Source organism: Chiloscyllium plagiosum, unplaced genomic scaffold (assembly GCF_037043375.1).
Source record: "Chiloscyllium plagiosum isolate Xiang-an unplaced genomic scaffold, Cpla_swu_hap1 HiC_scaffold_16, whole genome shotgun sequence".
Lineage (NCBI taxonomy): Eukaryota > Metazoa > Chordata > Chondrichthyes > Orectolobiformes > Hemiscylliidae > Chiloscyllium > Chiloscyllium plagiosum.
In genome coordinates, this window is record NW_028270154.1 from 46,452,962 (window position 1) to 46,478,629 (window position 25,668).

Genomic DNA, 25,668 nt, shown 5'->3' on the forward strand with positions numbered 1-25,668 from the left:
CACATTGTCTGATATCCAATATTAGATTAACTGAAATGTCATCCAACTATGTGTCTAACTGAAGTCATTGCTTGTGGTTCCCATGGCCATATTTCCATCCATTGCAATGAATAAGCTAAGACCAGTCACAACCCAAATTTGTATTTTACTTTGAAATGAACCTTTGACATCTCTCAACCATCATCAACACTGTTTCTCACCTCTGCATTGTTATTTGATTCTGACATCACCTTATCTCAACTACTGAAACGCTCAACATACTTGTGGCTTCAATAAATGACTGTTCCTATGCTCTCCTGAGTAGACAGGCAGGAGGCTGGAAGAACACAGCAAGCCACGCAGCATCAAGAGGTGCAGACGTTGATGTTTCAGGTGTGACCCTTCTTCAGGGTGGGGGCAAGGTGGATGTGGAGGGAACTGCAGATAAAAGGAGAGGTGGGGCAGGGAAAGTGGGGATAGGTAAAGACAGGTAGAGAGTATGACCTGGTTGTTCAATGGGAGGAATGATTCCGGTCGGTGTCAGGGAGCAATGAAAGGGAGGGGAAGAGTGTCAGGGGATGAGGAGGGAGTTTATTTGAAATTGTTGAGTCCGCCAGGCTGCAGGGTGCCCAGGCAGAGGATAAGGTGTTCCTCCAATAGGACCTGTGGCTTGTTTTAGTAATGGAGATGACCAAGGGTGGTCATGTCAGAAAGGGAGTGGTTGGGGGAGTTGAAATAGATGGTGACTGGGAGGTTCAGTTGGCCCCTATGGGCCCGGCTGTGATGCTCGGTGAACCGTACCCTAAGTTTATGTTTGGTCTTACATCCACCGCCTTACACACACACACACTAACATGAAGTCTACAGTTCAAAGCCAGGTTTTGTCAGGCTTAGGATCGTCATTGACCTTGCAGTATAAAATGCTTGTGCACACTGGAATTTGGCCCATTCTTTGCAGACAAAGAGAACATATACACATACTGCACATTTCAAAAGGTGACAACCATCCCTCAGGGGGTGGGGTTAACCAATCAAATTCAACCTACCTAGTTTAAAATCTAAACAAAGCTTGACATTCAACTGTTACTTACCATATAATGGTGCATTCTCCATGATGGTGCCTCTACAAATTTTATGCTGCAAGAAAGGAAGTTGGCAAGTGGACTGTCTTCCCTTTACGTTGGTATTTCTCATGAACTGTCCTAATGAGTGCAAACTGCAAAGCTTCAATAAACGTGTATTTTCAGCAACACTCAAATTAAGATCTTGTTTAAAAACCCCTCAATGGCCTTCTCGCTCCCTGTCTCTGCTGCCTCCTTCAGCTCTCCAAGTAAGCCTTTGAGCTATTCAAATTTTGGCCTTTTATATATCCCTGATTTTAGCAGCTCCAAGACTGACAGCTACACCTTCAAACGCCTTGGTCCTAATCCCTAGAATACTCTCCCTAAAGATCTCTGCCTCACTGTAAGATGCTTAAAATTTACCTTTAATCAAGCTTTGGTCTTCTGTCCTGCTATTTTTATCCATGGTCTTTATTGATACTGCTCTTAAATGTGTCAAGACATTCTACATATCTATAAGTTACAGATTTCCAGAAAGAATCTGGAATATCATGTAAGTAAAATTGCAATGGAAAAAATGTGATAAAGAACATAGAACAGTACAGCACAGGCCTTTCGCCCCTCGACGTTGTAGCGGCCTCTTATCCTACTAAGATCAGACTAACCCACATACCCTTCATTACATTCCACGTGTCTATCGAAGAGTCATTAAATCTGTATTAATAGTGATTAAGTGATGCTTTCTCCTTAATGTACAAGCCAGTACTTTGTTATTTAGCTGTTTTAGCTCACAACTAGGGATAGACATTAAATGCTGGCCCAGCTGTGACACCCATATCCCATGAATGAAAAAATATGTAAATTCACATTATGACTGCAAATCTACAGTGCAGATGTCTAGAGATTACTTTGGAAAAAGGTTGAATGCAAAATTATCTAAAATCACTGAAATGTCACAATCCAGTGTTCCTAAATCACTTTTCTAATAGAAGAAGGTTGTATATACCTGTATCATTCAAAGGCAGGTTTTTCTTCTCCATGGCAGCTGGTGGTGCTGATTGGGAAAAGTATCAGATTTGACAGGAATATGAGTGGCTGACTAGGAAGCTGACTAAGGCAGAAACTGAGGATTCATTGGCTGGCAGATGCAAATTAAGGCTGTAAATGGATTGTAAATCTTTGTTTTCTGACATTGCAAAGGCTAGCTTGTGAAGGTTGTCTTTTTCAATGTGCACAAGATCAAAATATTAGAAGATGACCTGAATGGTACCAATTAGTTATCTTTTCTAAATTGAAAGAACAAACACAAGAGAATGTGATACTTTGATCAATTGAACTGCAAAGGTTTTAGTGCTCATAAATTTATCTGCTGTGGGGAAAAAAGATTCCACAAGTCAATTTTTAAAAATCCAAAGTTGATACCAATCACATTTGCTTTTGAGTCATTACAATGTGTAAGCACTGCAGAAGTTCAGTTCAACCAGAGAGAGCTGAAGGTATACAGCAGGGCAGTTAATTTTCACATTTGTTCTCCTGCCCATCTACCTTAAGTTCAAGAGAAGAGCCGCACAGATCCTGCAAAAAACACACCAAAGTGGGAACAGTGAATTCAAATACTTGTAACTTTACTGACAAAAGACAGAGACCAAGTTGACTGTATGTACTTACAGAAACGGATGGTGGTTTGGATAGATTTACAAAAGAAAATACAGAGGATATTCAATACATTAATGTTGTATAAATATGGATGATACATCTGGAAACAATTGTTCAAAAACAGGCAAAAGAATTTTATTTTTAAAACATATTTGCAAATAAAATATTACAACAACAAAGTATTAGAAAATTCAGCATTATACATCCCAGTCACTGAAGATATTAATGTTATTGTTTCCTGGTCTTTGCTTCAAATAGGGAAAAAAATAGCTTTGATAACAACGCATGGATTTTCTCATCTGGGTGGTGTGAAGATGCACTCAACATATGATCTACCTTAAATCATCATAACTTATATTAAACTTACATGCATCCCTTATGGCCTTCACTCTTAAGTATGTTCTGTCACATTAACAGGGTAGTTAAACTGAACTAAACTTGGGGACTATGCAACTTAGATTTTGTGCAATCTCGGCTTCAGATCAAATCAAGTTAAGGAATTCTCAATCACTATATAACCCTGTATCAGGTGGTAAGGCAGCCAAATTAAGGAAGTAAACTAGTTACAGTCCCAACAACCTATTGTACACATTCCTTTAATGATGGTATTGGGAGGAGTGACCAATATACAGTCCTCCTCAAAGCAAAATTTCACCCTCATAATAAGGAGGTCCTCAATCATGCTACAATGTCAAAGCAGAACAAGGCCAGATCTAGCAACTCAGACTGGTATCCATGAGGTGTTTGCACTAGTACATTATTGAACTGGAGAAAGTTTGCATAACTGCAGCACAGATTTGTAAATGTGGTATGATGTACAAAAATGTAAAATTTGTCCACCGGTAGCGTGAAGAATTAAAAGAAAATGTTGCTTGAACAGGATGAAATTGCAGAACACTGTGGTACAAATAGCTCTGGGTATTTAAGTACATCAAATCACAAAAGGTTAGTATGCAAGTACAGCAACTGATTAGGAAGGCAAATGAAATGCTGACATTTATGGTAAGGGACCATAATTTAACAGGCAGAAATTGCTGGAGAAATCTGGCAGAATCTGTGGACAGAAAGCAGAGTTAACATTTTAGGTCCAATGATTTTTCTTCAGAACTGAAAAACGGTCACTGGACCTGTAATGCTGACTCTGCATGGTCTCCACAGGTACTGCCAGACCTGCTGAGTTTCCCCAGCAATTTCTGTTTTTGCTTCAGATTTCCAGTATCAGCACTTCTTTAAATTTTCATTATTTAAAAGTGGTGTTTTGCCTCAGTTGCAACTATTACTCAGTATCTATTCTGATATTAAAGAAAGCTATACTTTTTGCATTAAAAAACCTGATTTTCTTTAATATCCAAACAAAGACAAACTACTAAATCCAGAATAAAATTTTAGCTACTACATTTATCCAAAAAAAAGATTCAATATATTTTACCTTGCAGACACTAAAGCTCATGTTAATCAAATCAAATTAAAAAATTGTGCACTATGAACTTTGTAGTGAACACAACCCCTATTAAGTACCCATGTAACAGTGCTGATCATGGAACCCTTTTTTTGTTTGGAAATGAATAAAACAGTATAATTAGAAGATTGTAAATGAGTTTAACATTTCTTTCTCCTGTGTGATAGACACAGAAGTAGTTATATTCATAACACTTTGCTGCATATAGCCTCCACATTTCAGAAGTAGTTCATTCTGCAAAATGTTTTACCTTTTTTCTTAATTCATCCTTGCAATGAGATTTGAAAATGCTGAACTTGTAACTTAAAAAGCACCATATATCAATTCAACCTTTTAAACGAGAACTGTAATTACAATGTGCATGCAAAGGCTAGAAATGATTCCAGAGTATTCAGTAACTCAAGCGAGTTTTGTTATGATCAAAGGTCCAACGTTATCTCTAGTTTCTAAATTATGCTTCTCGTGAGATCCATCACAGTAAGGGAACTGCAAAAGACAATCAGAGATCATTATTCAGAATTGAAAAGTATACCATCCCCAGGTTAAGACTATTCAAGATTTATAAAATATATCATTAGCTCATTTTAGTATTTACTGAAGATATGGAAGTCGCAAACCAACAAAACCAGGATATGTAACATACTTCCTCCCTCCTCACTGTTGAATGCCCCAAACAGACTTTCCAAGGGAATCACTGATTTATTTGTACTTCTGTCAATCTAATTACTAGATTCACTGCTCGGAATGCAACCTCCTCTACACGAGGGAGGCCAAACAAACAATAGGTGACCACTTTGTGGAAAAGTTCTGCAAGCATGACCCAGAGCTTCTGGTTGCTTGTCATTTCAAAATGCTACCTTGTACACTTTCCTGCTGCAGTATTCATAAAGCCCAATTCAAGCTGGAGCAGCAGCACCTCATTTCTATTTTCCTTTACACAAAGGAACTTTAAATCCTTCTGAATTGAACATGGAGTTTCAGATCATTAGATCTGTCCTCCATTTTGCTGTATTTTTTATTTATTTGTTCCACTGTCTTTTTACCATGATTGTACTTTTGAAGTTGACCAAAAGCTCTGCTGTCACCATTTGCTCTGAATCTATACTTTATCCCTTCTCCAAAACCTATCACCATTCCCTTTGCCTTTTGTTCCACTTAATCTTTGATCTGCCTGTCTCCTAACCTTTCCTTGATAGAACAAAGAAAATTTACAATTCAGGGACAGGCCCTTCGGCCCTCCAAGCCTGAGCTGATTCAAATCCACTGTCTAAACCCCAATTCCTAAGCATCGGTATCCCTCTGCTCCACATCTACTCATGCATCTGTCCAGACGTATCTTAAATGAATCTACCATGCTTGCCTCTACTACTTCTGCTGGCAACCCGTTCCAGGCACCTACCACCCTGTGTAAAGTACTTTCTGCGTGTATCCCCCTTAAACTTTTCACGTCTCACCTTGAACACATGACCTCTCATTATTGAACCCCTCACCCTGGAAAAAACCTTACCTCTATCCATCGTCTATACCCTTCATGATTTTGTAGACCTCAATCAGGTACCCCCTCAATCTCCTTTCTTTCTAATGGAAACAATCCTAACCTACTCAACCTCTCTTCATAGCTAGCACCTTCCATACCAAGCAACATCCTCACAATTACTGTTCTGCACCCTCTCCAAAGCTTCCACATCCTTTTGGTAATGTGGCGACCAGAACTGTACACAGTCTTGTAAATGCAGCTGAACCAAAGTCTTGTACGTTTTTAACATGCCCTGTCAGCTTATACTCAATACCCCATCCAATGAAGGCAAGCATACCATATGCTTTCTTGACCACTCTATCCACCTGTGCAGCCACGTTCAGGGTACAATGGACATGAACTCCCAGATTCCTCTGCTCAACTTTTCCCAAGGCACTTCCATTTACAGTATAGCTCACTCTAGAATTAGACTTCCCAAAATGCAGCACCTCTCATTTGCCTGGATTGAACTCCATCTGCCATTTCTCCACCACACTCTCCAGTCTATCTATATTCTCCTGCATTCTTTGACAGTCCCCTATGCATTCTGCTACTCCAATCTTTGTGTCATCTGCAAACTTGCTGATCATACCAATAATGCCCTCTTCCAGACCATTTATGTATATCAAACAACAGTGGCCCCAGCATTGATCCCAGTGGAACACCACTGGTCACCTTTCTCCATTTCGAGAAACTCCCTTCAACTACTATTCTGTCTCCTGTTGCTCAACCAGTTTTTTATCCACCCTGCACACCATATGGCTTCACTTTCTCTATTAGTTTACCATGGAGAACCTTATCAAACGCCTTACTAAAGTCCATGTATATGATATCTACAGCCCTTCCTTCATCTATCAACTTGGTCAATTCCTCAAAGTTCTCCATTAAGTTGGTAAGGCACGATCTCCCCCGCATAAAACCATGTTGCCTATCACTGATAAGCCAATTCTTTTCCAAATATAAATAGATTTTATCCCTCAGTATCTTCTCCAGTAACTTTCCCACCACTGATGTCAGACTCCACTGGTCTGTAGTTACCTGGAATATCTCTACTACCCTTCTTGTACAGGGGGACAACATGAGCAATCCTTCAGTCCTCCGCCACTTCACCTGTGTTTAAGGACGCTACAAAGCTATTTGTCAGGGCCCCAGCTATTTCCTCTCTTGCCTCCCTCAGCAACCTGGGATAGATCCCATCCAGTCCTGGGACTTGTCCACCTTAATATCCTTTAGCCTACCCAACACATCCTCCTTCCTTCTGTCAAGGTGACCCAGAGTAAACAAACTTCTATCTCTAATGTCAACATTCATCATATCCCTCTCCTCAGTGAACACTGATGCAAAGCAATCATTGAGAATCTCACCCATTTTCTCAGGTTCGACACACACCCTTCCTTCCTTATCCTTTAGTGGACCAACCATTTCTCTAGTTACCATCTTGCTTCTTTTATAAGAATAAAAGGTCCTGGGATTCTCTTTAATTCTGCTCGCTATAGTTATTTCACGACCCCTTTTAGCCTGCTTGATTCCTCATTTAAGATTGGTCCTATTCTACTGATATTCCTCCAAGGCCCATTCTGTTCTTAGCTGCCTGAGCCTTATGTACCTCTTTTCCTCTTGGCTAGTCACATTATTTCTCCTGTCGTCGATGGTTCACGTATTTTGCCTTTTCTATCCCTTGTTTTCAAAGGGACATGCCTATCCTACACCATCTTTGAAAGCCTCCCACATATCAAACATGGACTTTCCTTCTAATAGCTGCTCCCAATTCACATTTCCCAGCTCCTGTCAAATTTTGATATAATTGGACTTGGCCCAGTTTAGTACTCTTCCCTTAGGACCACTCTCATCTTTGTCTACAAATATTCAAAAACTTATAGAATTGTGGTCACTATTCTCAAAGAAATCCCCCACTGCAGCTTCTACCACCTGGCCTGGCTCATTCCCCAACACCAGGTCCAATATGACCCATTCCCTCATCGGACTATTGACATACTGCTCCAGAAAACTTTCCTGGATGCTCCTTACAAATTCTGCCCCATCCAGACCTCTGACACTAAGTGTATCCTAGTCAATGTTGGGAAAATTAAAATCTCCCATCACCACCATTCTGTTGCCTCTACATCTTTCCATAATCTGTTTACCTATTTGTTCTTCTACCTCACGCTCACTGTTGGGAGGCCTGTAATACAGCCCCAACAATGTAACTGCATCCTTATTTCTTAGCTCTATGCATAATGCCTCACTGCTCAAGCCCTCCATAGTGTCTTCTTTTATCATAGCCGTGATACCTCCCTTCTGTTACAATTGCTCCTTCCCCCTTTTCCAACAGAAAAAAAATATTGTTATCAACTTCTCCTCAGTTCCAATGAAGACTCATATTGGGCTCAAAACACTAATTTTATTTCTCTCTATGCAGATGCCAGACCTGAAGATCTCTAAAACTTTGTTTTTGTTTCAGATCTCCAGCATCTGCAATAATTTTACTTTTGTTTAATTCTTAATTCATTGCCACCTCTCTTTCATGAATGTCAAACTTGAAAAAGTTATGCTCTTCTGTACGACAAGGTGTTGTCTTTTTCACGTGGTTCACTGTTATGAAGATGTAGGAGTACTCTAACTTTAAGAGAGTTGAAGGACTTAGAGAAGCACACTCAGAGTACTGAAAAACTTAAAATGTAACATTTGGTCAAATGGCTAATTAGCTGAATTGCCTGGATACAAAAACTAATTTGAATTTGGCCAATCAGTTTGAGTTAGGCACAAGATACCAAACTCCAATCAGGTTTGAATTTGGTATTTTGACAATATTAAAACCAATTAAACGATCAGATGCTTTGGGATATAAAACCAAAAAATATTGAACAGTTGAGGGGAGAACTGCCATTCCAACAACACATACAGACTGGCTGCAGAATAGCTTTATTAGATGTATTTTTATCCATCAACGACCTGTGAAACATAATTCCCAAGAAGACAGAGGGAGATACAAAGAGAAGATTAAACAGCTGGCTCATTTTGAAATTTGAGTTTTTTTGTTAAATCTTAATCGGGAGTTTTATTGAACCAGTACTGTATAAGGGGAAATAAAAGATAGGTTCGAGAAAGGAGTTGTAAATAGTCGTTAGCTATTTTTTTAAAAGTCTGACAGTGAATAATTAAAAGTTGTTAATTTTTACTTTAAATAGTGACTTTTGGGATACTTCTTGACTCTTCAAATTTTCACAGATTACCACATTCCTCTCTCTTCAAGTGTTAAGGAACACAAGTTCCAACCATATATGAGGACCAACATTTCTCTGGATTCTTCCTCCCCTGCCCTTTTCTCTGATTCAATTTCTTCTTCTAATCACTTTTCATTGTATATTCTCAGCTGCTGTCTGCTGAACAATCTGTGCTTAGCAAATTACTCAGCTTTATCCCCTCATGGGCCCGGATCAATTAATTTTGGGTGCAGCATGGTATTAAATTCTTCTTTTGCTGCATTCACATGGTGGCTCAGTGGTTAGCAATGCTGCCTCACAGTGCCAGGGACCCGGGTATGATTCCCGCCTTGGGCAACTGTCTGTGTGGAGTTTGCACATTCTTCCAGTTCTGCGTGGGTTTCCTCCGGGTGCTCCGGCTTCTTTTTACAATCCAAAGATGTGCAGGTCAGGTGAATTGGCCATGCTAGATTGCCTGTAGTGTTGGATGCATTAGTCAGTGGTAAAGATTGGGTAGAGGAATGGGTCGGTGTGGATTACTCTTCGGAGGATCGGTGTGGACTTGTTGGACTGAAGGGCCTGTTTCCATACTGTAGGGAGTGTAATCTGATCACAAGAACTCTGTGGCCACTTCATGGAGCCTGTGCCCTCGTCCCGCTCAACCAACACTTTCACTCATTTCTAATACTGTCTGTTCACCTGGACTCCTCTGGCCTCTTACCCATTTTTGATCTTTTCATCGAGAGCTGTTGGCATGTTCATGGCCACCTTAATTTCTCCACTCCACTCCTCTAACCTCTATCCTTCTGAGCTCATTGCACTCTATTCTCTCAGGTCTCCTCCTGATTTTGTTATTAAACTTGCTGACAAGTGTGATGTCATTATCTGGAGTACAGATTTCTACTTTGGGAGAGGCCAAATACCAAATCCAATACAAAGTGTCCTATCTCCTCCAGACCATGACTCCACCACTGAACATTAAGCCATTGCTTCCAGAATTGTGACTGGCCTGAAATCTTTGCTCCATAGCAACTGACCTCATTGAACCTCAAACTCACTTCTACTTATTTCTCAAAGTCCACAAACAGGACTACCCTGCAGACCTACTGTTTCAGCCTTCTGCCTCGCTGAGTTTATTTATTCTTATCTTGACTCTATTTATTCCTTCCTTGTCCAGTCTCTTTCCACTTATGTTTGTGATTCTTCTGAACACGTCATTTCAACTATTTCCAATTTCCTGGCCTTAACTGCCTTCTCTTCACTACAGGTGTCTAATCCTTCTACGCCTCAATCCCCCAACAGCATGTTCTCCTACTTTGACTGGGGGCCTGAGAAGTCCCTGTGCATCACCCTCCTCCTTTGCATAGCTGAGTTTGTCCACTCATTGAACAATTTATCCTCTACTCTTCATGTTTCCTGCAAATAAAAAAAGTGTAACTATGTAGAGCATTTCTTGTTCCAGTCCTACATTCTCATTTTCTACACCACCAGCCTCTACATTCTAATTATCATCCTTAGTTACACCATCCACTTTGAACACTATGCCAAATACACCTTCTCTTGACTTTCTGTCAGCATTCTAAATGGGAACATTTTCTGGTCTCTCCTCTATTATCATCAACAACTCATTCCCCTCCCATTGCACCTTCCCTTGCAATTTAATGGGGTGAATAGCTGTCTTTCTACCTCCTCTTTTCAATCCAATGGCCCAAACATTTCTTTTAGGTGAAGCAGCAAATGAGTTGTACTTACTTCAATCTCATCTGTGTTCATTGCTCACAATGTAGTCTCCTAAACAATAGCAAGACCAAATGTAGATTGGTGAGTGCTTGCAGAATACTTAGTCAGTAAGCATAACTCAAACCATACAGTCCTTTGCCATTTAAGTGCACAATTTTGCCCTCATGCGCACATTGTTGTCCCAGGCCTGCTGTAGTATTAGAAAATCCCAATGCAAGCTTCAGGAACAACTCATTTCCACTTAAGTCACTACATTATATAACCTTCTGGACTCAATATTTGAGTTCAAAAAATTTAGAATCTGAACTCTATCCTTCACTTTGGTATTTTTTTCTTTCCTGGTGTGCATGCCTTTGTTTCATTTATTGCTTTGGGTTCCAGCCGACATATAGTCTGCTCTAAATACTTAGTCTAAAACTCTGCTTCGTCTCTTCTCTACAACCATTATCACTTCCTTTGTCTTTTGCTCCATAACATCTTTGATCTCTAATCTCTCTTGCTTTTTAACATTATCTTGACCTTTCCTTCTGTCCCACTTGAAACCCCTCCTTTTCAAAAGCAAAACAAAATCACATTTCTACTTCTCTTCCGTTCCCAAGAGCCAAACTGAACTTGGTTTCTTCTTTCCACAGATGCTGCCAGACCTGATAAGTTTCTCCAACACTCAGAACTCCAGCATCCTCAGTATTTTGCACTTATAAAGGATAGAAATTGGTTTTTTTTTGTCTACATTTTTTTCTCACTTTGCCAGACTATTTGATTTTTCCTCTGCAGCTTCACAATTTAAATGTGTCGGACTTGCACAAACTGTTTTAATCAATTATTAGGAATGCTCCAAGAATGATACCTTGGTTCTCCTACCTTTCATCTACCCTTCTTTTGAGGAAAATGTGTACTCTCTATATCTGCCTGGTAAGGCAGGTGTAGTTGGATCTCACTAACAGAAAAACAATCACCATCAAAAAGACATCACATAGTACACAAGTTTGCTTTGTATAATTCAGTCTCAGGCTGTAACCAACATTAAAATGAAGATTTCTTTTTAAAACTCAGCTAGTCCCCGCTATTAAGTAATATTTCTATTTATATTGTAAACGAGCATTTACAAATAGTGAGCAAATAAACTACTTAAAACTGTTTCAAGTTCCAGAGGCAAGATACCTCAAGTCATAATAATCCCTATGCTGCTCATTCAAGGGGTCAGGGAACAAAATGTCGATCATATCAAATTATGATCTAATTTTCAGGTCAATGGACAGTCAACTAGTCTTACAGTAATCAGTTTACTAATTGGAAAAGAACAAAATTTATAAATTAGTCCTCCAAACTAATATCTTTACCAAATAGACACATTTTATATTTTTGAGCAACAAAAGCAGAAATTGCTGGAAAGGCTGAGCAGGTCTGGCAGCATCTGTGGAGAGAAATCAGAGTTACCTTTTCAGGTGGAGTGACCATTCATCAGAACTAGAACTAGGTTCTGAGGAAGGGTCACGCTATGTGAAACATTAACTATTACTTCTCTCCACAGGTGCTGCCAGACCGGCTAAACCTTTCCAGCAATTTCTGTTTTTGTTTCTGATTTATTGCATCCACAGTATTTTTTCCAGTTTTTAACTTATAGTTTTTGAGCACCAGCTTAAAAGGCATGAAAAGGCAGAAAAAACAGAATGCTTATAAAAATATTGAAGGATTAAATACAGATAAAACCACAGAAAAAAAATAAAAAGAAATGGTCCCTCTTAACAGATACTTTCTAACATTACCATTACAATTTAAAAAACGATTTTTGTTTTGAAACAATGCTGAAGGGGGTAAGGTTGATAATGGAGGATGCTGCCAATACTGAAGAACACAAGGTTGAAGTAAATCTGAAATTATATATCAAGCTTTGCTTTAAAGACAAAAGCAGCTGGATTTTCCCTCGTGCATGATTATTAAGGGTTAGGCTTACAAATAGGAAATAGATAGAAAAATATTACTATAGAAGGAAGGCAAGTCTGAAGGAGAAATATTAAAACAATGAAGCAGAATTTTCAGTAATACTGGTGATTGATTGTCCTGGATACTGCTGTTAGCAGTGAAGGAACAGCATTATGCCTTACACCACACAGCTGCCGACACACATTGAGCGAACTTGCCAATACGGATTTCCAGTTTTTTACCATCTGTTTAAGTCTCGCCCATTCTTCAAGAAACCTGTCTATGAGATGGGCAGCATCAGGAGAACCTTTCAACCAACTAATGAAATTGAAAAACCTGTATAGGTGGCAAAAGCAGGAATTTAAAACAAAAAATTGGGAAATTAATTTAAATAATTGTATAGGAAGCAAAATAAAGATTGGGATTACACACCTGTTCAAGGTGAAGTGAAAGACATAAGACCAAACACACAACTATACAGTATCTGTAACACTAATTTTCTGAGGGAACAAGTCCATACTTGCACATTAATTTTCAAGGTTAGACAAATTGTCCAGCAGTAATTATGATTTCTGCACTGAACACGGAGATAGAAATAACTGAGCAACACTTGAGCCTCTCATCAGTCTTAGTGTCTTTCATGTGATAATGTAATAAATTTAAGTTCACAGAATCTATATGTAGATTTCCTTCGCAAAGACTGCAACAGCATTGCTTCCGAAAGAGCTGATTATCACTGGAAGAAATGCTGGAATTGTGTGCCTCACTGTCCAAAATATTATGATAAAAGTTGCTGCCAATTTTAACTCTGTTAACTGTAAATTCTAATAGCCTCAGCATTATTAGTACAAAGACTGGGTTAGACAGCAGTGTTTCCCAATCCTTCATTGGAAAGTTCACACCACATTTGAAATCACCATAGCAACCATAGCATGGAGTAGTGTCCAGTATTTGATTCACATTGAAGGTACGGAGTCTGACACAGAAGAATTGATTACTCTTTAATTTTTACAATGTAACCTGTCTGATCTGAAAGCACAAGGATGGGTCACAGTTCAGACAGAATGCCTAGATCGGATGTAGTTGATCAATAGGCTTTTCATGAAATAACAAAGCTGCACAAATGGATGTTTAAAAGGGATGCGTATGTATACAGCTGTCTCCTGTAAAGCATTTTATCATTAGCCATATTTCATGACCAATTGCAATCCACACATAAAACCACAAAGCAACCTAAAAAAATTTCCAGTTGCTGAAGCACTATTTAGATTAAAGTTTAAGATTTCAATTAAGTTATTAAAGCAAGTCAGAAAACAAACTCAATTACATACTATGTATTTGAATACTGATTCTGAACTCTGAAGCATCACAATATTGTTAACAGAGTAAATTTGCTCTTGTAGTTGATAATAAGAGGAGTGGACAAATGATAAATGAGTTGTCCACCTTTTTTTTGTGAGGATCTCTGAGATAGTGTACCTGTCCCAACAAATTATGACATGCCATACCTAATGCTATAAGTCACCCATGCTATAATGACCCAGATTTCACCATCATAATCCCCTTTACCATAGATCCACCATTAAAATTATGTAAATTTTCAAGATATTCAAGTCCATCAATTTCAGTGATCAGTCTTGATTTGAGCACAATAATCATGAGGGGCAGTGAATTTGCAACCTGAGAGGTTAGTTTAACACAGTTAATGTTTCTAGTTCAAACAAAACATTTTCAAAATAGCACCAGAGAAGAAGTTGGAGATCTGATGTGACTCAGATATTATGTGTTAGATAAAGAACTATTTCCTATATCCTGTTCAAGACTGTAAAGCAAAATTAGACGAACTTTCACCTGGCCTAAATTGTATTCGGATCTAAAATTATTTTAAATTTATAGCTAGTTAACAGTAGTTGAGGAAAAAGTTTTTGAATCTAAAGTTGGGAGGAAGCTTTAACAATGTGTAACAAGCTCCACTCTCTCCCACATCTTGCTGATCCTTTCCCTTGCAGAGATTAACTCCAACCTCTTATCTCCACCCGTTTAAGTGTCACTTGTCTTTACTGGACCATATTGCGAAGCATATAGCACACCATGATATACAACAAAATCTTGCAGGTGAGTATTGTAGGGTTCATCTGAGTGATTTAGGTAACAAAAGTGCACTTTGAACAGGGAAACTCTGTTTGATGAAGATTCTTGTCACAAGATGGCTGTTATTGTAATGCCTTAGGAGTGCAGTTGTGGCAGAGATACAGTGAAAAGAATGCATCACCTCAGAGGATAGTCGTTGTCCCGTGAAATGTGGAATGGAAGAGTGGAGAATATTTGCATCAATGGCAGATTTCAGGAAATTTTGCACAAAGATGAAAACAGTTTTAAAATTGTGGTCCAGCTGTATAGTGGTATACCTATCCATTGTCATTGCTTGAGCTATCACCAGGAGCCCTAATGATCACATAGATACGATCAATGATACTCCCTTATTTGTAGGAATCGGATAATTGCAGCAGATCCAGCTGCATTCAGAATATGGAAGTCCCCAGTGAGAAATTTTATTTAAACTCTAACTTTCACATAAAGACAATCTGTAACCATAGTTATGCAACTGCATACACCCAACTGTGAAATGCCATTGAGATCCGCAGCTAAACTTTGAAATTATTTAGAGGTTAAAAAATTCAAGACCACAGTTACCTTGACAACTTGTGGCAGGAACCAGCTATGACTGGAGAACTCTGAACTCTTCATTGACAAGGGCACAGTTGTTTGCAACCAGCTGGAGCATCACAGTTGCCTTCAGCACTGTTTTTCTGACATGCTTACTTGCAATTTTTCTTATATATCTTGTGCTCTGGGTATAGTCTCTTCTCCTCTGTGGTTCTGCATAACTGATGCTAGGCAATCCTTTCTCACTGCATATGTTGCTGCTGCAATGTTTCAACAGTTTCTGTGCATGATGAAACAAGTACCTTCAGGTGCACTGCATGTTGCTCAAGTGACATCCAAGCAGGCTTGGTACAATGTCCAAAAGCCCGGCGTATACCAATTATCTTCACAGCCCAAAGTTGCAGCATGATGAGCTTTGGCAGCTTTTCAGCACATAAAATAAGATGTTTCAGCCAGTTCAAATAATATACAAAATTTTACAAATACTTTCATTGCCTATTGACATAATTCTGCCAGACTCATCTCCATTCAACTGAGGGCTCATGATTCTCAGTCATCGCCTAGAAAATTACTAATTTGGTGCCAGTTATCGCAACCTCAAACAGCTTAAATTTGAAAGGCAGCAATATGATTGGTCTCCATAATCTTTTCTGCCTTTGTAGATTTACTGCCATTAGAAACAGAGGTGGGACCTCTGGCCATCCTATTGAGCTATCATCGTTTTTTTTGCCAACTGCCATCGTTTATCCAAACTTGGGACAGGAAAGTGTCGAGTCATCATAGATATGAGGCATCAGCGATTGCTTCAGTTTGTGAGAAGCACAGGAAGCTACTTAAGAATTAAAGAAACAAGATTTAACATCCTAAAGAAACTTAAAACATTATGATGTAATGATTAATCTGTTTAAGTATGAAAGGGGTGCAGTTTACAAAACCTCTACATGTAGGGTTTGAAAGAGGCTGTACACAGGAACAATCATTCGGATATAACTGGATGCCTTTCATACATCATTGATTTAAATGTAAAAATAGAAATAGAGAACACACACATTGAAGAAGTCAAGATAATGAACAATTTAAAAGTAAACAATGTAGTCACAAATGCAGCACTGAAAGTAGATCATCTTATAACACAACTTCCAGTAACAAGCAGCATTGGTAAGGGAGGACACTGAGCAGGGTAACTTGAGTAGTTGAGCTGTGACCTCCAGCAGCAGACGATGATGGCGAGGGGGAGAAGGCAGTTCGAGCAGTTGACTGGGCCCTTTCTGGATAAAAGGTCTTTTGAGAAAAGAGGGCTGATGGGAAGAAGCAAAGGATTCATCAACTCAATTTAATTTGCATGCCTAGTTCCAAATAAAAATGTTCTTGTTTAACCTTAATGTTTGTAATGATCTGATGCCAATGGAATAAAAAAATCCTTGCTTCCTGATCTTTGGGTCATCCATATGTTCAAATCTTGTGTTGTATTTTGCTGATAACTTTATTAGAAACGCAGAAGATCAGACTGCTTGCAGACATTCAAGTTAATTACAAATTACAACTGCTCAAAGGCAGAGTTTTAGCAATATGATAAAAGTTTGCAAAAATCAAGCGAAAGATAATAATACAAAAATTAAGACTCTGCCATGGATTCCAGAAACTTGAAATATTAGCAAAATTGCTGGAAGTACTCAAATCAAGCAGCGTTTCCAGAGAAAGTAGCATAGAGAACAATGGGTGAGTGGGGGAGGGGATGAAGGTGATAGGTCAGGGAGGAGAGGGTGGAGTGGATAGGTGGAAAAGGAGATAGGCAGGTAGGAGTTTGTTTCATGATTTACTGGCAGGGTGTTTCACAGAGCTTTCTGCATGTGAAGTGAAACACAGGCTTTAAAGAATAAAGATCCCCCTACAAGTGAAAATGTGACACAGTACTAGTAATTTATCTATTAGAAAAAATGTTATTATGATGTAGACACACAAAATGCTCTGTCTAAATTTTGATGAATTAAAAAAACAAAATAAACTAAATATTAGCCTCAAGTTAACAACACAAGAAAGAATTATTGAGAGCTGATTTTTTTTTCTCATCCAATCTCCTTTTCCTAGTTTCAGATTATAAAAGATTGGTATAATAGGCTTTATGGAAAGGAAAGAACTTGCACTCACAAAAGCATTTTCACGACTTTCAAACAGGCAAAGTGCTTTATAACACATGAGCTAGCTGTAGTTGAAGTGTAGCCATTTCAAAGAGGTTTAAAATATTATGCTCCAGATGCAAGCTCCTAAAATCACCCATGTTAACATAAGAAATATTGGCACAAGTTGATATCAAAAAGTTAAAAACTTCTAAGGCCTAAATGACTTGTATTATTTCACTCACTGAGTTGGGAAATTTCCATCTTTATCTACAACTGTTCTCTAATCAACCTGTTCAGAGATGTTATTATGCACCTCTGGAGCAGATGGGACTTGAATCCATGCCTCCTAGCTCAGAGATAGGGAAAATGCCACTACATAAGAATCCTAGTCCAACTTTATCTACACAATAACCTTGGTAACACTGCATACCTGATAAAGGGCTGTAGACTGAAGTGTGCAACATTGGAATACCTTTGTTGTATATTTCTTAACCAGAAAAGAATCCAAGTTCAATTGAGACAACATACTACCAACATTGGCTAAAGATTAAAACCATAGGTAACTTTACTGTTTTATGTCTGCTCCCCATATTACGAATCGTGCTTTAAATGTCTAAAATCACTAACCTTTGAAGATCTCCAACATCTGCAAAAGGCCGTGTTGGCACCCAAATCTTCTATATCAAAACTATGAACCACTTTGGCAACATCTTTGCTGATTGCTCGGTTCACTCTGCTGTTCCTTTCTATTTTACTCCTAATCATTCGATACAGAAAATAGCCACCAACCATTACTCCAACAGTTAATGGTAATATAATCCAGTGAGCTATAATTAGAAAAATAAATTAATACAACTTAAGTCAGAAGTTAACATGATCTAGACCATTACCTAACAATTCCTTTATGCATGTGATTTCTATTAATTTAATTCAATTTTCTAGTAATTTAACCAATTTCAAATTTATTTTCTCTTTTACCAGGATGCTAGAATAGCTGGCACTATTCAATTCTTTTGTAGTTTGTGTAATATAATCGGGCTATTCCTATGAAAGGAAACTTTCAAGTTTGGAAGACCTAATCATTTGTAAAACAATGTAATTTTGGAACAGGTTTATCAAGGTTTTGTATCACCATATATTTAATGCATGTGAGAGGTAATTTCGGTTTAAACTTTAAGATGTGCCTGGACCACAGACTGATCTATAATAAAAGACAAAACTTTTGTTTCTTTTCTAACAACCATTTTATATACTCAAAAGTAGAATAGTTTAAATTGTGCAGAATGCTGACAATTTGTGAGCGATAGTAAAAATAAGCAGGCTCTTGATTGATGAAGCCATTCACACAGCAGGGAAGGATAAGTCCTTGACTGATAAGACTGCTAGCACAGACAGAGAAGAATAAGTCTTTGACTGATAAGACTACAGGGTGAGAAAAACAACAACTTTAGAGACTCTGAAGACATTTGTTGCAGACTTTGTGATAAAAATAATGATGTTTTTAAGAATGTGAACCTCATGGCTTGTTGGAGCCAAGGAGAGGAGGGACTTGTGCTGTATATAATGGGAGACTTTGTAAGCCTCAGCGCGCCTTTTCTTTAAGGGTGCCCGACTCTGCAGACTTGACTTGTTAATAAAACTTTGTTTTCCTGAATTTGTCTAGAGCGATTATTGAGAAGCGATTTTCGTTTCTAACAACTTGGGGGCTCGTCATCCGGGATCAACACTCCGGCCGCAAGGGGAGTTGAGGAAGGATATCGGAGAAGGTGCACCCTGCTGAGTTCAGCAGTCCCTGATTCCTTGCTTGTCGTCCCGCGCGGCTTGAGCGAGTGATATCCGGGAGGCTCAGGAAAACAAAGGAGGGGTGTACCCGAGGCAGTGGGGACGGTTAACGATCGAGTAATTTCGGTGCACCGAACCCAGGTAAGAAAAAACTTGCGGGGACCGTGTTTCCGGAGGACTGGGGATCTACGGGGTGCCTGTGGATTTTTTTCTACAGAGACGTGGGACTCAGGAATCTAGAGACCGGGGCTCGCCTGTGAGGGATTTTGCAGAGACCGTGTTTGAGGAGGAACGTGTACCTACGGGGTGCCTGTGATTTGTGTCACAGAGACGTAGGACACAGGAATCCAAAGACCGGGGGTGCCTGCAAAGGAACCTGGGCGATCACGGGACTGAAGGTCCGGGAATTGGCTACATTGTGATAGATTATCACGGGAAAAATACGAAGTCCTCGGAAATGGGAAATAAGGGATCTAAGGTGATTAAGGGAAAGGTAGGCTTAAACAGGGACAATGACACATACCCCGGGGTACCTGACGATAGTCCGTTAGGGAGAATGCTAAGTAATTGGGATCAGGGTGGAAGAAAGGGAAAATCTAAAAGGAAGATGGTAAAATACTGTCAAAAAGTGGTCCCAGAAACCTATTCAGGGCGACTCAGTGTGGTGGCCTAGATTCGGTACTGACGAAGACTGGGTCCGGCAAGCCCTCATTTTATATGTCAATTCAAAACCTGATGTTAATCTGGAAGAAAGTGATTATGCCCTTTGTTGGCTGCCGGTTACGATATCTTGCCAAATGCAGGTAACTAATAAAGACTCGAAAGGGCAGAAAGAATGGGACCCTTTAGATCACTTACCGCCACCCTACGTGACCCCGTCTGCCCCACAGAATGTTCCTTCGGGTGACGACGATTCAGGGGAAGGGGAAGAAAATGGGGAGGAACCACAAACTACCTAAGGGGTACAGACCAGATCTCAAGCTGGAAAGGGTCACAGACAAAACCCTGTCTCGATTGCAAGAATGAATCCACTCCGGGAAGTGCCCATGGGGGGCGAGGAGGGAAGGACGGGATATGTGAACGTTCCCTTGACGAGTACTGAAGTACGGAATTTCAGAAGGGAGATGAAGGGTCTACTAGAGGACCCCATGGGACTTGCTGAACAATTGGATCAGTTCCTGGGTCCGAATACTATCACGTGGGAAGAGATGTGTTCCATCATGAAAACATTGTTCTCTAGCCAGGAGCGTCAGATGATACGACAAGCTGCGCTCTTGGTCTGGGAGAGAGAGGGGGGAGAAGGAGGGGAGCAGAAGTTTCCCCTCACCGACCCCGAGTGGGATAAGAACACGGAGGAAGGACGGCGCAACATGAGAGACATGCGGGAATATTGGATAAAAGGAATAAGACATGCAGCCCCGAAGGGGCACAATTTTACCAAGGCCTTTGGTAATCATCAAAACCCAGAGGAAACCCCTACGGATTTCCTAGACAGGATTAGGAAGAATTTGCAGCAGTTTGCTGGGGTGGACCCTGAGACGGACGTGGGGCAACAACTCATACGGGTAGAGTTTGTATCAAAAGCCTGGCCGGACATACGAAAGAAGTTAGAGAAAATGGATGATTGGGATAGTAAATCTTTAAGTGAATTACTACGGGAGGCGCAAAAGGTGTTTGTGAGAAGGGACGATGAGAAGCAAAAGAAGGCGACAAAGATAATGATGCAAACGGTGCAACAAATGACAGCTGGAAGAAGGGAAAAGGGAGAGCCGTGGCAGAAACAGGAAAGGGGAGAGTCGTGGCAAGAGCAGAGGAAAAGAGAACCATGGCCGGAACAAAGGAAGAGTGGAGGAACGCGAGACCGCGACAGGGAAACGAAGAGGACACTCAGATGTTACTATTGTAATGAAGAGGGACATTTTAAACGGGAGTGCTCCCGCTATAAGCGGGAGGTGAGGTCGTACGCCCTGATGGAGGAAGATTAGGGAGGTCGGGGGTTCCTACCCTTGGGGCAAAAGGACTATCGACAGGAACCCCTGGTAAACTTGAAAGTAGGGCTCCAAGGATCGGAGATCACATTTATGGTGGACTCGGGAGCCGAAAGATCAAGTATAATCCAAATACCCCCCGGCACCTGAGCAGGAGGAAAAGTTATGGGGGTATCTGGAATTGGAGGACAGAAATTACAAGTCCCAGTGGTGGAGGACGTGGAAATTGGATATGAAAACAGAACTACTAAACGAGACCTCCTTCTACTGCCATCGGCGGGGTTTAATTTGTTAGGAAGAGACTTGCAGGTCAAACTAGGGATCGGAACGGTACCAAATAACGGGGAAATGGTGGTAAGGTTGTTCGCCCTCACCGAAGAAGATGATCAACAAATAGACCCGGAAGTATGGTACCGAGAGGGGAACAGAGGGGGTCTAAACATCAAACCTCTCCAAATCACCATGTTACCAGGAAGAGGCCCGGTAAGAAGGAAACAATACCCGATTGCTATGGAAGGACGGGAGGGGTTACAACCTGTGATAGAAAGATTAATCACAGATGGACTACTGGAGGAATGCATGTCCCCTTTCAATACTCCAATACTCCCTGTGAGGAAGCCGGACGGGACATATAGGCTGGTGCAAGACCTGCGGGGGTTAAATGAAGTAGTCCAGGCTAGATACCCGGTGGTACCTAATCCCTACACGTTAATGAGTAAAATTCCCCCCGAACATGAATGGTTCAGCGTAATAGATCTGAAGGATGCTTTCTGGAGTTGCCCCCTTGACGAAGAAAGTCGGAACCTTTTTGCCTTTGAATGGGAGAATCCCTTCTCAGGACGAAAGCGACAGTTAAGATGGACGGTCTTGCCGCAGGGATTCACGGAGTCACCCAATTTGTTTGGACAAATACTGGAGCAGATCTTAGGAGGATTTCAGTGTAACGCGGAGAATCAATTGCTCCAATATGTCGATGATCTCTTACTCTCAGGACCAAGAGAAGAGGAGGTACGAGCAGACACCGTTGCCCTGTTGAACTTCCTGGGGAAACAGGGTCTACGCGTCTCCAGGACAAAACTCCAGTTTGTGGAGCGAGAAGTAAGATATCTGGGCCATCAAGTCAGTAAGGGGCACCGCCGTATCACGCCAGAACGAATATCAGGAATTACGGGTATGCCAATACCCAGGACGAAGAAGGAAGTCAGACAATTCCTGGGACTAGTAGGGTATTGCCGGATATGGATTGAAAGTTACACCACTTTAGTAAAATTTTTGTACGACAAACTGGGACAAGAAGGACAAAAGGTGGACTGGTCAGATGAGGAGGAGCAGCGATTTAATATTATTAAAAATAAACTGATTCGAGCTCCGGTATTGGCTTTACCCACCCTGAAGGAACCGTTCCAGTTATATGTTAATAGCGCCGGCGGAATTGCCCAGAGTGTGCTTACTCAGTTGGGGGCAGGGAAACGTCAGCCGGTTGCATTTTTGTCAAAAATGTTAGACCCTGTGTCATGTGGATGGCCGACCTGTATACAGGCAGTGGCAGCTACGGCAATGTTAGTAGAAGAGGCCCGAAAACTTACCTTTGGAGGAAGGATCACAGTATACTCCCCACATTCGGTTAGTACCATACTGGCTCAAAAGGCTCACCGCTGGTTAACAGACTCTCGCATCCTGAAGTATGAGGCAATTTTGATGACCGGAGACGATCTCAATTTTGCAAAAGATCTCAGTTGCAACCCTGCCCAGTTTCTATACGGACGTCCTGCAGACGGGGAACAGGAGCATGATTGTGTGGAATTTGTGGACTTGCAGACCAAAAGCCGAGAGGACCTGCAGGAAGCCCCGCTGGGTGAGGGACAGGAACTGTATATCGACGGGTCCTCCCGGTGCATCAGTGGAGTACGATACAGTGGCTATGCTGTTATAGATGGTGCAACGAAACGGACGATTGAGTCTGGACGACTGCCCGGGAAGTGGTCAGCCCAATCCTGTGAGTTGTACGCCCTCCAGAGGGCCCTGAAGTTGTTGGAAGGGAAAGTGGGGACCATATATACTGACTCAAAGTATGCATACGGAGTCGTTCATACTTTCGGGAAAATCTGGAAAGAGCGAGGATTGATAACTTGCCGGGGAAAAGAATTAGCTCACGAACAAATGATCAGCCTAACGTTGGAAGCCCTGGCGTTACCTACGGAACTTGCAGTAGTCCATGTACCCGGTCACCAGAAGGGGTCGACACCGGAAGCGGTGGGAAACCGGCTGGCAGACGAGGAAGCCAAGCGGGCAGCGGTCGAAAAATCCGTCCAGTTGTTAACGTTAATACCGTTGAGGGAAGGGCTCGCTAAACAACCCGTCTTCACCCAGGGGGAGATAAAATGGATCAATTGGGTGCCCGGCTAGATACTATCGGGAAGTGGACGGTTCCTGATGGGAGACAAGTACTGAACAAACAGATCACCCGGGGTATTCTGCACCGATTACACCATCAGACCCACTGGGGGGTGCAAGCCATGTGTGACACAATCCTGAGAGACTATGTATGCAGGGGGATGTACACATTAGCCCAACAAGAGGTAGTCGGATGCCCCACTTGCCGGCGTATTAATCAGAAAGCCATGCGTTCTATGCCAGCTGGTGGTCAGCCCCTAGCGATTAGGCCATTTCAGAGGATCCAAGTCGACTTTACAGAATTACCCCCAGTACAGAGATGGAAATATCTGCTAGTAATAGTAGACCATTTCACTCACTGGGTAGAGGCTTTCCCAACTGCCAAAGACGATGCACCAACCGTGGCCCGACTGTTGTTAGAGAACATAATCCCGAGATATGGCATAATGGAATCTATTGACTCCGACTGCGGGACGCATTTTATTTCTAAGCTACACCATTTGATCTGTAATGCCCTGGGTATCCAATGGAAATTCCACACACCCTGGCATCCTCAGAGTTCGGGTCGAGTTGAGAGAATGAATGGCACGCTCAAGACCCAATTGACTAAGCTGATGTTAGAAACTAAGTTACCCTGGCCAAAGTGCCTGTCCATTGCCCTATTGAGGATACGTACGGCACCTCGCCGAGATGTCGGGGTTTCCCCCTATGAAATGCTCTTCGGATTACCGTATTGGAGTAAGGTTGATGGATGTCCCACTCTACAAGGGGGGGATGTATTTATCCGAACCTATTTACTGGCCTTATCCCGTTCTTTTGCAGAACTCCGGAGGAAAGGTCTCCTGGCTCAGACTCCGCCGCTCGACTTCCTCCTGCATAAGGTGGAGCCCGGAGATTGGATACTTGTTAAAACCTGGAAGGCCGAAAAGCTCCAGCCGCGGTGGGAAGGACCGTTCCTGGTTCTGTTAACAACTGAAGCAGCTGTTCGGATGAAAGAAAAAGGGTGGGTCCACGCATCAAGGATAAAGGGGCCTGTTCCGCCTGAAGAAGAAAGCACCTGGACATGCGAGCAAGGGGACAAGCCGTTGTCGGTAAAACTGAAAAGACAGCAATAATGAACTCTACTTGGACTGTATTGGTGGGGATATTGATCAGTTTACTCCTGTATGTGGGGGAGGGTGAGGGGAGATGTGACAAATGTCGAACTACAGTAAGACTTGGGATTCGAATCTATTCGGGATCATTTGTGTCCCATTCCTATGTGGACGATAGGAATGCATGTCTGTTTAAATTGGAGTATGCGTTTGAAATCAAGGTGTAGTCTATATCTACAATTGTATGAAAACGTTCTTTTTCACATTATGTGCATGATCTTAAGAGTGGGAATTTGGATCGGAACGCCACGTGCATATTATTGACAATACAAATTAATTGCAGGGTATACGTCCAATATTGCAAATTTCATCTCCACAGAATGTATAAATAATATCTTATACCTAAAATCTCCATAAAACATTAAACTTAAAGTTCTCCTTTGAATAGAAAAAAGTACAGGCAAATCATGCTGACTACAGTTTATGCAACAGTTTTACTGCAGTCATCCTTGTAAACTGATCGGTGTGCTTTAATGTGGTTTAGGAAAGTTTTAATTCCTATAAATTTAATTTAGGTTCTGTACGTTTACCTCAGGTTTGCCCAATTAGCACACAATGTTACTTTTCATAAGGAACGTAAGACACATTTTACGCAAAATTATAAAATGTTGAATTCTGTAAAATGCATTAGCGCCCAAATGGCCGCCGGAAAACATTACAAAATAAAGTGTTATTACCTACTTCAGAGGACGGGGTCTGTGATTGGAACAACCAAAATGGGAAAGTGGATAAAAATACAAACAATCCGATGATGGAGAGAAAAGGCAAATCCGTAAAATTATTTTAAAAACTAACCGCCCGCGGGTAATTATTAATTTCTACATTGATTGGCGCTGGGGGGAGGGGGGGGGGGTAACAGACAGACTATTTGTTACAGGTGTTAATTCCTGCAAATATCTGCCGCAGAATTTCAAACTGGCGATTTAAAGAGAATTGAAGGCACGCACGTTTCTGCTGGAGACCAGAGGCCCATGTCTGTCCTGGAGCCTCCACCCGGGTACCTCCCTGCACCTGCCCTTCCGACAT

General features: G+C 41.1%; 1 protein-coding gene across 2 annotated transcripts; it reads right to left on the reverse strand.

Moving 5' to 3' along the window:
• Positions 1-2,791: 2,791 nt before the first annotated feature.
• On the reverse strand, positions 2,792-25,668 carry LOC122556668 (CDGSH iron-sulfur domain-containing protein 1-like). Of its 2 annotated transcripts, XM_043703676.2 has the most exons (3): positions 25,590-25,668; positions 17,952-18,151; positions 2,792-4,641 (listed from the first exon to the last, which is right to left on the reverse strand). In XM_043703676.2, exons 1-3 carry the CDS (start codon positions 25,666-25,668, stop codon positions 4,555-4,557), a joined length of 366 nt encoding a protein of 121 aa, XP_043559611.1. In that variant the 3' UTR covers positions 2,792-4,554. The 2 variants fall into 2 exon arrangements, 1 of the variants encoding a protein (XP_043559611.1); XR_015759651.1 differs by lacking the exons at positions 2,792-4,641; positions 25,590-25,668 and adding an exon at positions 16,221-16,502 and having other exon boundaries at positions 17,952-17,987.

What these genes read in the sequence shown, in the direction of transcription:
- LOC122556668 (XM_043703676.2), bottom strand. Translation starts at nt 25,668, where the DNA reads ATGTCGGAAGGGCAGGTGCAGGGAGGTACCCGGGTGGAGGCTCCAGGA. An exon ending in CTCTGGTCTCCAGCAGAAAC is followed by an intron (nt 18,152 to 25,589) that starts GTGCGTGCCTTC and finishes TTCTAATTATAG; the next exon opens with CTCACTGGATTATATTACCA. An exon ending in GATGTTGGAGATCTTCAAAG is followed by an intron (nt 4,642 to 17,951) that starts GTTAGTGATTTT and finishes TGTCTTTTGCAG; the next exon opens with TTCCCTTACTGTGATGGATC.